Source organism: Epinephelus moara, chromosome 1 (genome assembly GCF_006386435.1).
Source record: "Epinephelus moara isolate mb chromosome 1, YSFRI_EMoa_1.0, whole genome shotgun sequence".
Taxonomy (NCBI): Eukaryota; Metazoa; Chordata; class Actinopteri; order Perciformes; family Serranidae; genus Epinephelus; species Epinephelus moara.
Window position 1 is genome coordinate 6,720,918 of NC_065506.1, and position 12,786 is coordinate 6,733,703.

Below are 12,786 nucleotides of genomic sequence, written 5' to 3' on the forward strand. Positions count from 1 at the left end.
TCAGCACCTTTTTATTATTATCACATTTGCAGCTTCTGTGGAGCTGTGAGTGCTGAATGAAAAGCGAGAGACGGAGGAGTTTGGCTGTCAACCAGAGCAACAGATGGAGGCGTTAATACACAAATACAGATCTGAGTGTGTGTGTGTGAGATGAGTGTTCAGTCAGGATGAGTAACAGTTCATTGTCAGCCTTTAAATTTAGTGCTGACATTTCCTCAGAAGCACATCGACCCAACAAACCAGATCAAACCAGATCTGCTGGATCCAGCCACATTCGGCTCTTGTTTTATCTCCATGTTTCACAAGTTTTCCTGCAATTTTAATTCCATAACGACAAAGTGTAGGCCTACTGTATGTGTGTTTTCTAAAACCTGAAATTTTTTTTTGGTCTGGTGAAACATTCTTGTCTTTACTACTGTATATGTCCTCACAGAGGTCAAAGGTCAGGACCACCTGTCTGTGTGAATTCATACGATTACTTTACAGTAAAAAAAAAAAAAAAAGGACAATAGAAAGCAATGATTGCAGGAGAGTGTGAGGAAAGTAAAAGCTCCTGAAAGTAAACAAGTACAAATGTCAAAATACTTGCAGCACAGTATCTTCAGTTGGATTTCATTTCTTGTCTTTTTGTTCAAGCCTGTGACTTGTTTATGGCTGAATCCTTCCATCAGTTGGTAGTTGAGATATCTTGTGTATCATGACATTTCCCAAGATTTTTGAATTTGGTTGTTTAAGTGTCTGCTGACCCTTGGCCCTTTACTGCATGCCACTCCCCTCTCTCTCCAACCTTTCCTGTCTGTCTTCAGCTGTAGTGGGGCGGCCCTAGCTCAGTCCACAGGCATTAGGCTTGGGAACAGGGTCACCGGTTCCAGTCCTCGTACAAACCAAGTATAGGGTGTGGACTGGTAGCTGGAGCACTGCAGAGGTGCCCTTGAGCAAGGCACTCAAGCTCCCTCACTCTGACATGTGTCAATTTAATGCATGTATAGGTCCTGCTTGTGCATGTGTGTGTATTTCAGGCCTGTGTTTATATGACAATGGAGTGGAAAAAATTAGAATTTCTCCTCAGGGATTAATGATCATAGAGGCAAAAATGCCTTAAAAAACCATCTCAAAAATGAATAAATAAACAGAATTTTGGGAGTTATTTGTCTGAGGATGTCAGGTGATCAGGGCTTCTGTCTTCCTATGAAATGCTTGATCAAAAGCATCTTATAGGACAGTTGATGGCCCTTACTGTGTGTGATATTGTGGAAGTTAATGTGACAAAACCTGTACAACTAGCTGACCAGCACCACGTGGAGACAACAAGATCTGTAATTGGTCAGTTTAGGAGGCCTGTGTTTCCTTCTACAAGTTTCTAATGTGAGTGGAGATTAGACAGCAAAGTTAGTTATCTGTTTTGCAGTAACACACATTGAGACAGTTGAGACAGACAGATCTCAAAACAGCTGAGTGTAGTTAACTAATGCTCGCTAAACTATTGTTGTTGTAACTGAATTGTTAAAATGCAGAAGTTCTTCTTCTGGTGTTTTTGTCAGTTACCAAGCAAGTCAGCTGTTGCAAAGGCATCTGTGTGTGTGCAAAGCATGATCTCATCAGTCTGATTTTAATTATCAGCTACCCAGTATGACTCATAAAGTTCTCAGCACTGTGTGTGAGTATAATGACTTCTACTGAAAAGTCCAATTCCTTGTATTTAAAAAACAGAATTATCCATTAAAGTCACTGTGATTGGGATGAGAAGCTTTCTGTTAGTGAAGGATTCCTCTGAAATAAACCTCCACTGCTCTACAGCCCGTCCTCCTCCCCCTCCTCCCCATCCTCCTTTTGCCTTGCTGGACCAATCACAGCCCAGTATCTTTGCTAGCCAATCAGATCACTCCTGGGTGATGTCATGTAGCAGGCTGCTGTTTGGTGCTGATGCTGCTGAGCTGCAGATCTTCAGTCTGAACAGAGAGACCGAGCATCACTGCAGGGTGAGTACACACTGCACCCATACACACTTACACATACATACATCATATGTCTTCCTTTATTTGTGATGATTTTATGTTAGTTTCAAAAGCTTTCTGCATGTTTGCACCACAGATGGCTGCAGCCTCTTTTGAACAGATATGTGTATAGATAAAAGCAGGCTTCACTCATCTGATTTGCTCCTTCATTCTTTTAATTATCTGCAGCAGATTCTGTTCGTCATTTCAGTCTTTTCTGTGTTTCTGTCTCTGCTGCTTTGTTTGCTGCATCTTTCCTTTTTTCTTCTTTTGTTCAGTTTAGTGTTTAAGCTGCGTGCTCGACTCGCTCTTCTCTGCAGAAGGTGATGCTCTTACTGGCAACAATGACATCATCGCTTAATCCCTGCACCCACACACACACACACGCACACACACACACACACACACACACACAAAGTTTTGTGTTTGCATTAACCCTTGAATGATAACCCATTTTAAAACAGGTGGCAAACAGAATATTTTCAGGTTTTGTTTTTTTTTTACTAGAAATATAATCTGTTTCTCCAAAGTGAAGATCTGCTGCTTTCCTCTGTTTCTCATCTGAATGTCTTTGTTGTTCAGACTGATTTTGACAGCTAAACATAGATATTTGGCTTTACTTTGGACATTGCAGAGATTAAACAATTAATGGAAAAGATGTTTGACAGATGAATAGAGAAAATCATCCTAACCTGCAGCTCCAGTGTTTGTGCACATCAACAGTTTTATATGTGAGATCATATTTCTCTGAATTTCCATCTTTTTATGCACTAAATGAGCACGTAAAGTGAAGGTTTATGACGCTGTTGAACTTCCTCTGACTCAGTTTGAGTGTTTGTGCAGCAACTGGATGATCAGGAGGCTGATATATAACCTGAGACTCCTGCAGTGTTTTGTGCCGTGTGTTTGCTGCTGATTCAGTCTTCACACTTTGGATGAATTATTTTAGTCTCCTGATGTCAAAAACAGCTAATACTGATATTCATACGGATGACTCAACTCATGAAACAAGCTGGGAAAATCTGACCTTTAAATCAAAGTGAGATTCACTTTTGTAAAGAAGCTTTGAGAGGACGTCTGGGATGTGCAAAAACTCCTGTGACGTATGAAATAAATGTAAGATACATTTTTAGCATTTATTAACATAAAAAAAGCTACTAGAAGAATCTGTCTCTATCTGCAGTACAAATGTCAAAACACAAAAAAGCAAAATTCCCAGGTGACCTTTAACTCAGCTTTAACTCAGCTCAGCAGCTTTTCTTTCTTCCACTTTATTTCTTTCTTTTGTTTCTCCTGATGTGTTTCATATTTTCCCTCTTTTTCAGTGTCTTCCCTTTCATTTAATTTTGCTTTTCTGCCATACCTCCCTGCACTAGTAGCCCACTTTCCTGTATGAGATGCTTAAAGTGTGTCATTGCCTGAGAAGCTTTGCTTGAGCTCAGTGTTTCCTCTGCAGGTTACCCTCCATACCACACAGTCATTCTACTTAACTGATTCTACTGGATTTTCTTTAATGTCAGTTTTGTGTCTCTCCTCAGGAACAGACTCTACCTCACCACAGTGTCTTCGACAGAGAACAGCAACAGCAGCATAATGACTCTAGCAGGTAATTATAGACATTTTCTGACTGTTTTTTTTCCTCATATTGTTTCTTGATTATGTGATGTGCTGTTCATTTGACTGAATTTGTAGGCTACAGATTTGTGGCTGAGCTGCAGCTTTTCTTTTTTTTCCCTCTCCAGCATACAGGGAGAAGATGCGAGAGCTCCCCCTGGTGTCTCTCTTCTGCTCCTGCATCCTTCCCCAACCAAGGGACACCCCAGCTGACAAGAATGAAGGTTAGTAGCACTCTTTTAATTAATCATCTGGTCTCCACAGTGGGGTTGGGTGGTGAGGTGGAGTAGACCTTTTTCACAGCTGATATGTGAATGTGTAACTGATTACATATCGCCTCATTACAGATAAAAAAATAAGCAATCTGTGATTTTCCTGCAATGACAAATGAAAAAGTCTTCTGTGAAAAAACTAATCTGAATCATTTGGAACATACGCCAATAAAGTGCTCCAGGAATGAGTCTTAAAACCCACAAATGAGCATTAGCATTAGCATTTTCACTTCCAATTCCCTCATCACAAAGTCAGTGGGTTTTTTGAATGGGTTTTTGGCTAGATATCTAAAATAATGTCTGTGGTTAATACAAGTTTATGAGATTATATTTTGTTCTATGACATAAACTATGTCGGTAAATAACCCACTTGTAAATTCTGAAGCTTTTATGTATCTTATAAAAGGTGATAGCTAACATAGCTAACAAGTGGCTAAATGATACTACAGAATGTCATCTCACAGAACACAGCTTTACAGCCTTGTTGTGGTGGTGACGTTGAAGATGTTGTTTATAGCCTAACATTAGCTTTTTACTTCTGGTGATTGCATTTTAGTATTCAAAAATCATAAAAGTGGTGTTCATTTGAGAAGATTATCTTGCTGAACAAAACATTTAAGTATCATAAATGTTTGTTTGCCACTGAGCTCATTTGCTGCAATAATTCAAAATCTGACAGAAAAATGTCATTTGCCGAGGGAACCCGAGCGAAGCTAACTTGCTTGTGGACCTACAGAAAAACATCATTCCTGGAACACTCTATATACCAGGATCTAGTACCTCCATTATCTTCCGTCCTAACCAGCCTGGACTGCATGTAGGAGGAAACTGGAGCACCCAGAACAAACCCACACAGACATTATTCAAATTCAAAAAACTGTTTCCTGCTGCAGAAAAATTCTCTGTCAGTTTGTAGACATTTTATGGTCTTGTGCTCTTCTTGCAGCAGGTGTGGTGGACTTGAACCTGTGCAACATCCGGGACATGGAGGTGATTGAGCTGAACAAGCGAGCGAGTGGCCAGGCCTTCGAGGTCATCCTGAAGCCGCCTACCTTTGACGGGGGCCCTGAGCTGAGGGCGACCACACCGCCTCGCCAGAAACCCTCACTGGAGGAGATCCAGAAGAAATTGGATGCTGCCCAGGAGAGGAGGAAGGTGTGTTAAAATTAGGGCAACAGCATTCAACAGATTCTTAATTGTTATTGGGTCACACTCGTTCTCACTAAGAGTGACACCTTTAATTTGAACAACTGGCTAATATACCAAGACTAAGACCTAGCAGCTCTGTGTGGCTGTACTTATAGGCACAATGGTGCTCTAAGTTAAATTCTAACATCAGCATGCAAACATTTTTACAGCAATAATGCTAACATTCTGATGTTTAGTAGCTTGTAGCATGTTAGCACACTTACATTAGCAGCTACAGCTTAGGCTTATGAGAATGTCATTAGTTCTGCATGTATTTGGTCCTTATTTAAATGTATTGGACAAAAAAGTTATTATCCAAATACATCTTGAGGTGAACACGAACGTCTGAAACAAATATCATGGCAATCCATCCAACGGTTGTCAAATATTTCAGTAATCTACTCACAAAAAAGCAGTGGCCCTAAAACAGATCCCTGAGGAACCCCACAAGTCATTTTACAGTTTTATGAGTGATAATTAACTAAGGAATTCAGCAACTCAATTCAAGCACTCTCTTTTAGCCAGTTTTCTGATTGTCGGCTTTAAGTCTGCAACCTAATGTGTTTCGAGGTCTTTTGATGTTTGTTTTAAATCGACCAAACACAGAGCACAGTTTAACTGGTGTAGCACCATTCAGTGGTCAATTCAGAAATTATACTACCAGAAAACAAGTCCACCAAGAAACTAGTGTTAAAGCGCAACAGACTCATAGCAACACAATAGAGAAAAAAAGTGAAATGGCCTCTGTTCTGTAAAAACTGAGAAAAACTGATCTGACATGCGCATACAAGAAGCTCACTGTAAAATCTTCCTGTTTCCCTATAGTGTCAGGAGGCGGAGCTACTGAAGCACCTGGCTGAGAGGAGGGAGCACGAGCGTGAAGTTGCTCAGAAAGCTCTGACCAAAGAGCGTCAGGAACATCGCGCTGACGCCGTCAAGGAGCAGCTGCAGATGCATCTGAACGCCTCACAGGAGCGACTGCAGGAGGAGGTGAGGACAGAGGTTTTATTATCAGTTGACTGCTCATTTACTGAGGTGACCTAGATTCTGTTTCACAGGAATGAGTCACTAAAGAGAGTTTGTGTTTGTGTCTTTCAGGACAAGCACAGTGTGGAGGTGAGGACGAGCTGGAGGAGAAGTGGATTCTTGGTAGATGCACTGATACAAAATATGAAAACAGTGATCCGATAACACATAGAGAGATAAACAAAAAAAACCTTGGAAAAACGCTGTGAAAGTAAAAGTATGACATTTTGGGGTTTTATTGCAGAGAGTTAACAGGTCAATATCAATCTAATGTCCGTGTGTTAAGTACAGATCTAGAGTCAGGACATGGTTAACTTAGCTTAGCATTAAGATTCGAAATATGGGGAAGACTTTTTCCAGTGTCAGAAAATAAATAAATACACCCACCAGCAACTCTAAAAATCACCAATTAATACATTGTATCTTGTTTGTTTAACTTGTACACAAACAGAAATGTAAAAAAAACGTATGTTTGTGGTTACGTGAGTTGAACAAACAGTGACTGTGAGCAGCTTCCTAAAGTCTTTCTGTCACAGTGAGGCTGCCCGGTCTGGTATCATAGTGTCTTTACAGACACCAAAACCAAAACCTGAGCTCCTCCACATCTGGATCCGGCAATTTGCACTATGGAGACGATACAAAGAAGTACTGGGCAGATGGATATACTGCTGTTTGTCAATGAATAGTCCGAATACATAACTCCCCTCTTACAACAAACTGTTGCTTTTACATTTCTATTTGTGTCCGGATTAAATCAACATACAATGTGTTGATTAGTGAGCTTTAGAAGTGGTGGTGTACTTCTTAAGAAGACCAGGCTCGCTATTTCCCCTGCTTCCATTCTTTATGCTAAGCTAAGCTAAACCAAGCTAAGCTAACAAGTTAACACATTGACACGACATTTGTTTCAATCTTAGAAGAAGAAAACAAGTGTTTTTTCCAAAATGACAAACTACTTATTTAAGTCTTCATTTAAGTTACGCTACTTTATAGTAATGCAGACTCTTGTGGTTTTGGTCTTTGCTGACAAAATGTCCACAAAAACTACCAAATGTTTCAGGCTGACATTTGAGAAAATGTGTAGAAGACAAATTCTTGAACATTTCCAGAGACAATTTGATGAGATTGAGATATGCTGGCAAATTGTAGTTTATTTCTGAGCCCAGGGATATGTTGCCAGTCTGAAAACCAGCATTATCTGTACATGTTTCTAATCTGAAGAGCCATGTTTGTCTCATTTCTTTATAGTTTTGATTTTTTGGGAAATATGCTTATTTGCTTTCTTGCTGAGAGTTCAGTGTTCAGATTGATACCATTCTCATGTCTGCACAGTAGATATAAAGCTCCAGACAGCAGCTGGTTAGCTTAGCTTAGCATAATGAATGGAAACAGAGGGAAACAGCTAGCCTTGCTCTGTCCAAAGGTAACAAAATCCACCTACCAGCCACTGAAAAGCTCACTGATTAACATGTTATACTTGGTTTGTGGAAGCCATTCAAAAACAAATTTGTTACAGCTACCAAATGCTTTTTGACATCGGGATGGTATCTTCTCGTGAAAATCAAGGAAGTTAGTAATAACCCTAAATATCAAACTTTTACCTTAAATTTGTGGCTCAATCTGCAATATGCTTTGAAACAGTAAAAAGTCTTCCCCAAAGTGTTGCCACCATATAAAAAGCTTTCTTTGGTTTAATATCCTTGTATGCTGTCGCTTTGAGATTTCCTTTCATCGGGACTAAACAGCTCAAACTAAGAAAAACTTTTAAAGTGTATAAATTTTCTCTTGAGTGTAAACATGATAACTGCATCATAATCCTAAAAAAAGTACGGAATTGTCATTGGTGAGCCTTTTCTTTACTACTATAGATGCAAAATGTGTGTGAGCAATTTATACATAATCATTTCGGTAGTCTCACATTTTCTGTCTTCTGTCTTTTGTTGATATTCAAGTTTGTTTTCACAGCAAATCTCAATCTGAAAACTCCCTTTAACTCCGAAATAAGCATAATTCTTATACAGTGTGTCTGAATCAAAAACTTTTTGGATTTTCTGCCAGTGTGCTAACTCCACCACATTTCTTCTGCCTCCAGGTGTCTTGATGGCCTGATCACAACACAAGCTGAACTTTACTTGGAAGCCATTTTGGAGGGCTGATGAGCTGAGGATTGGTGTGCCGGCAACCTGGCACTGCTCCAAATGGGAGACTAACAGGATGAGACTCTGAAAAGAGTGAGAGAAGAAGAAAAAGAGGAGGAGGACTAAAGGCGAGTCCGACCGCTCGACCTCCTCTGTACAACCAGGACTCTTCCTAATGAGATAAACTCTTTATAACAAGAAAAAACGTCTGAAGGACACTGCATATTCAGTCATCATTAGATGGTTCACAGGGGTTTTACTGTGCTTTGTTGCCATGCCAACAGTGCCAATGTGTTCATGTTTGTGTGACTGTGTATGTATCAAGGATTCAAAGTCTTCTGATAAGTGTGAAAAGTCCAACTCAAACAAACCTGAAATCATCCTAACAGAAGCTGGGCCTTAACCAGAAGGAAATATCACTACAAAGGAACTGAGTCCAGAAAAAGAAGCAGCTGGACTGCAGTAGTGGCACTTGGAGTCTTCTGCTTCTATGTCAAAATGATTTGTCACAAAAAGATACAAGCTGAACTGCCTCTACCTGCTGGAAGGGTTGATGATGTTGAAGTCTCTGCTACCTGGATATGCTACTGATCAGAGTTAAAGAGCTCCATCTGCTGGACTGTTTAGATCACTGCTTTTACTGTAAAACAGTGTGACAACAAGAAAGGTTTGATCAGTTACATGTGGCTCTTTAGAGACATGTTGTGGCAGGTGTAGGAAAGCATACTAAGTCAACACCGCGTCCCAACGCAGGTCAAGCCCAAACTATGACCAAAACCAGGAGAGGTAAAAAGACGTCAACTGGACTTCAGATAAAAAGAACAAAGACTGTTATAGGTGAGATTAGTGTCTGAGACTGAGAGTCCAAGTCAAAATGCCGATAAGACAGAGATGAGTCAAAACACCCAGGAGACCATGAAGTCCGAATGAAACCCCCCGCCAAAACAAGAGAAGGTGAGGTGGAAACTTTCACCGAGACAAGCCAGAGCCGGAGCCAGAACGCCAATTAGAGTCTGACAAGTCTGGTTGAAAGAACGTCCACAAAACCAAAACAGGTCCAAGTGAATACACTCAAGAGACTGAGATGAGTCCAAGTCAATCCATCCCTGACACAGAGAGTGCCAATTAGAACATAGAAAATACAGACACAAGTTCAAAATCAAACACTCACCAAACTAAGAAGAGTTCGAGTCAAAATGCATGTTGGATTGAGACGAGTAAAGAAAAAAATCTGTGCTCTAAAATTAGCATTCTAGCATTTATGCTACCATTTAAAGCTACACTCCTGTTATTTGTTGCTGTGTAAACTGGAATGAAAAGACAACTGGCACAATGAGAATCTTGCTGAATTTTGATGCTCGTGAACAATATTTTACATTGACCACAAACAGCTAGGTAGCTCATGTGGCTTACATTAGCCATAATACAGGATACTTCCCCCTGCTCTACAATCATTATACCAACCCCCTGCTAATACGGATGTGTGAATTTTACTGGTGAATAACTGATAATCGATTGTGTACAGTGTTTACAGCTGCAGTGGTGTGTTTGCTTGTGCGTGTTTCCCTGGCAACGGCAATGTAAAGGAGTCAGGGTGAGATGATGATGATGATGATGATGATGATGACGACAATGTACAGAAATCACATTATATTTTAAATTCAAGAATAAAACAAAGACACTTTGCTTCTTTTTTCAGTTTTTTTTATTGAATCAGTACCACATTCTGCCTTAGAATAAATACATTAATATTAATATAACATCACCAATAAATACCTGCTGAAAAACATTTTAAATAGTTATTTAAATAAACTTAAACTATAAATAGAACATAATATATGAAACACACCCACTAATAATCTGCTTGCTTTTACACTTCAGCTCCAGAGTGTAGTTGTCTAGTTCCTCCAGTTTTGTGTTTTGAGACAAATAAAAAAAATGTAAACAAAAAAAGAGAAATTGAAAAGAAATTAATGGGGAAGAAAGGGGCAGATTAATTCCACAACTGGCAGATCACAGAGCAGCATGTAGGCAACACACAGAAATGTTCAAAAGAAGACTTTCACCTTACATCAAATCAAACTGAATACACTGGTAAAACGCTGGAAATAATGACTTCAGAAGATCAGATACTTGTGACTTAAAATCATCATATTGAAGGATATGTACTTGGTCCTTTTATTATTCTCTGTCCTATCATCCTCCAGCCACAGTATATATACATATTAGGCTTAGGTTCAATATTTCAGAGCATGACAATCAGTTCCCGTTTCTATGCAGATGACTCCTAAAATCTACCAAGCACTTGGAAATGTAATCCACTCTTTTATTACATCCCCACTCAATTATTATTGTTCATCCATATCTTCCACTCTGATTTATGCAATTGGAATCTATGGGAAAGCATTTAGTAACTTTTGTTGTTGTACTGTAAAAATAAAGGTATTATTAGTATGTGATAATAATTGTATACTATGATATGACACAGTTTGTCATAATTATGAGAGGTACAAATATTTGACTTGAGCTACTGGGTGAACTATGAGTTTCTATCTCTTAATTCTTATGTATAAATTCATAATTAGGAGATAGAAAGTAATAGTTATACTTTGATTCTGGTCTTCAATACAGAAGCTCTGCTGTCCTTCAGTCTTGGTGTTGGACAATGGGTTGGATGCAGGTGCAGCCCACAGCAATGAGGCGGGTCTCCAGCTTGTAGTGGTAACTGTGCTCCGCCCCTGTCGATTTGACACGGCGCAGCAGCAGGACCTGGTGCATGATGGGTCTGGACTCAAGGTTCAGGTCTTCCCGGCCCTCTGAGTCCAGACAGCCGCGCAGCAAACAGCGAGCCTCCGACAACACCGGAGGGAACAGAGAGTCGTCACTGGTGATGCTGAAGATGGAGAGAGAGAGTAGGGACAAAAAAGTGTAAAGATCACTTTATTTTTAAATTCTCTTATTAAAGACCAATTAAGTTTTAGCTTACAAATGGTGGGGTTTTCTATGTGTGTTTGTTTTAACAAGGTGTGTGTTGGTGTGTATGTGTTTCCATACTTGTATGTCCACGGGGAGATGGAGGAGTTCTGCAGGGGCCTGATGTTTTTGGAGGCGGTCAAAGCGTTGGGGTCAAGCTGCAGGGGGACCGTTTCCACCGTTGCACCATCAGAGGACGTCTTGTGTGTCTTCACTGAGTGTTTTGAATGACCTGCTGGTTTTGCTGCCGCTTCCTTCATCATCATCATCATGACCATCACCACCACACAGACAGCCTGAGGAAGAGGACAAGAAATTAACCTTCAGGCATAGTTTACAGTTTAATATCTGTTTATTACATTGCATGTAAAATGCAAGAAATAACATGTCAAAGCTATTAAACCTTTTTCAGCATTTCACATTTCTTTTTTGAACGCATAATGGTCAACATGGGAAAACATGATTTTGTAAAAAAGGATTTTCCTTCATAAATAATTTTTTTAAAATGACTAAGTATTTTACAAGTTAAATAAGCACAGTTTTCACAACTTAATTAAAAATACAATATAAAAGGGCTGAATGCTTAAAATGTCTTAAATTATAAAAAAAAATAATTGTCTTAATCTATAAAGAAACTTAAGGGGTTTAAAATATAATAACATAATATAATAATAACATAATCAAATACTTAATAAAATCAAACAGTTGGAGAGCTTTGTACCATGTTGTTCCCTTGATTCTTGTCATCTCTCTATTCTCTATTCTCTAGTAAATGCATAAAATGCCCCCAATATGCATTTTGAAAATAATGATTAAATAGATTTGATTGAACTGATAAAAACAAAATAATTAACAGCATTTGAAGGGCTTAAGCAAACATGCCCCCATGCAGCATCTTTAATTTAAAAATGAACACTGTTACTATGAAAATTAAAAACTATCAAACAGCATTTCATACTGAGTTGAATTTTAAAAATTAATTTAACAGTTTATTGGCTCATGTTTATATTTTCTTATTCACGCAATTATCCATTTCATACTGTCTAATTTATTTGTTTGCACTGAAATTTCTGGCTTTGAAAATTTCAGATGTCATCCTGAACACAAAATGATTTGCATGGATTTAAATTATATAATGGAAGAAGAATCCAGCTACTCTTACCTTCACTTTGGAGAAGTTTGATGTCAAAAACATGCTGACGGTTTGGACTCTTATGATTTGATTGTCCTTGTTGTCCTTTTTAGTTCTTTTTGGACTTTTGTCTCTTTGCAGATCTTTCAGTCTTCACTGTGTCTTGCTCTTCAGGGTCCTCAGGCTCTGCTGGAGGTTCTGGCCAGGAGCTGTAATCTAGAGGTCAGATGGTACTTGCTGATGTACAGACCTAAACTGTGTCCTCTGCTGGTGTTTGTGGAGGAACAGGTGTTGCTCTCCTTGTCTGCTGGTGTTCTGCTGGTTGTCGGGTTCAGCTCTGACATTTATCCTCATCAGCATCACTTCCTCTGATGATGTCACCATCTTCGTTTTTTTCTTTTCCTATCTATGCGTTTTTGATCCTCCCCTCTAAACCACACAGACCTGAC

The 12,786-nt window shown here is 39.2% G+C and overlaps 2 protein-coding genes across 3 annotated transcripts; one reads left to right on the forward strand and one right to left on the reverse strand.

The window, feature by feature from the left end:
• The first annotated feature begins 1,925 nt into the window (after nucleotides 1-1,925).
• Nucleotides 1,926-9,916, forward strand: stmn4l (stathmin-like 4, like). Of its 2 annotated transcripts, none has more exons than XM_050074056.1 (7): nucleotides 1,926-1,979; nucleotides 3,533-3,600; nucleotides 3,737-3,832; nucleotides 4,827-5,035; nucleotides 5,894-6,058; nucleotides 6,167-6,184; nucleotides 8,187-9,916. In XM_050074056.1, exons 2-7 carry the CDS (start codon nucleotides 3,588-3,590, stop codon nucleotides 8,193-8,195), a joined length of 510 nt encoding a protein of 169 aa, XP_049930013.1. In that variant the 5' UTR covers nucleotides 1,926-1,979; nucleotides 3,533-3,587; the 3' UTR covers nucleotides 8,196-9,916. The 2 variants fall into 2 exon arrangements, with proteins under 2 accessions (XP_049930013.1, XP_049930099.1); XM_050074142.1 differs by having other exon boundaries at nucleotides 4,830-5,035.
• A 941-nt stretch (nucleotides 9,917-10,857) lies between these two features.
• il17a/f1 (interleukin 17a/f1) lies at nucleotides 10,858-12,456 on the reverse strand. The gene is made up of 3 exons (XM_050074269.1): nucleotides 12,368-12,456; nucleotides 11,287-11,501; nucleotides 10,858-11,125 (listed from the first exon to the last, which is right to left on the reverse strand). The coding sequence occupies exons 1-3, from the start codon at nucleotides 12,398-12,400 to the stop codon at nucleotides 10,879-10,881; spliced, it is 495 nt and encodes a 164-aa protein (XP_049930226.1). The 5' UTR covers nucleotides 12,401-12,456; the 3' UTR covers nucleotides 10,858-10,878.
• Between the last annotated feature and the right edge of the window lie 330 nt (nucleotides 12,457-12,786).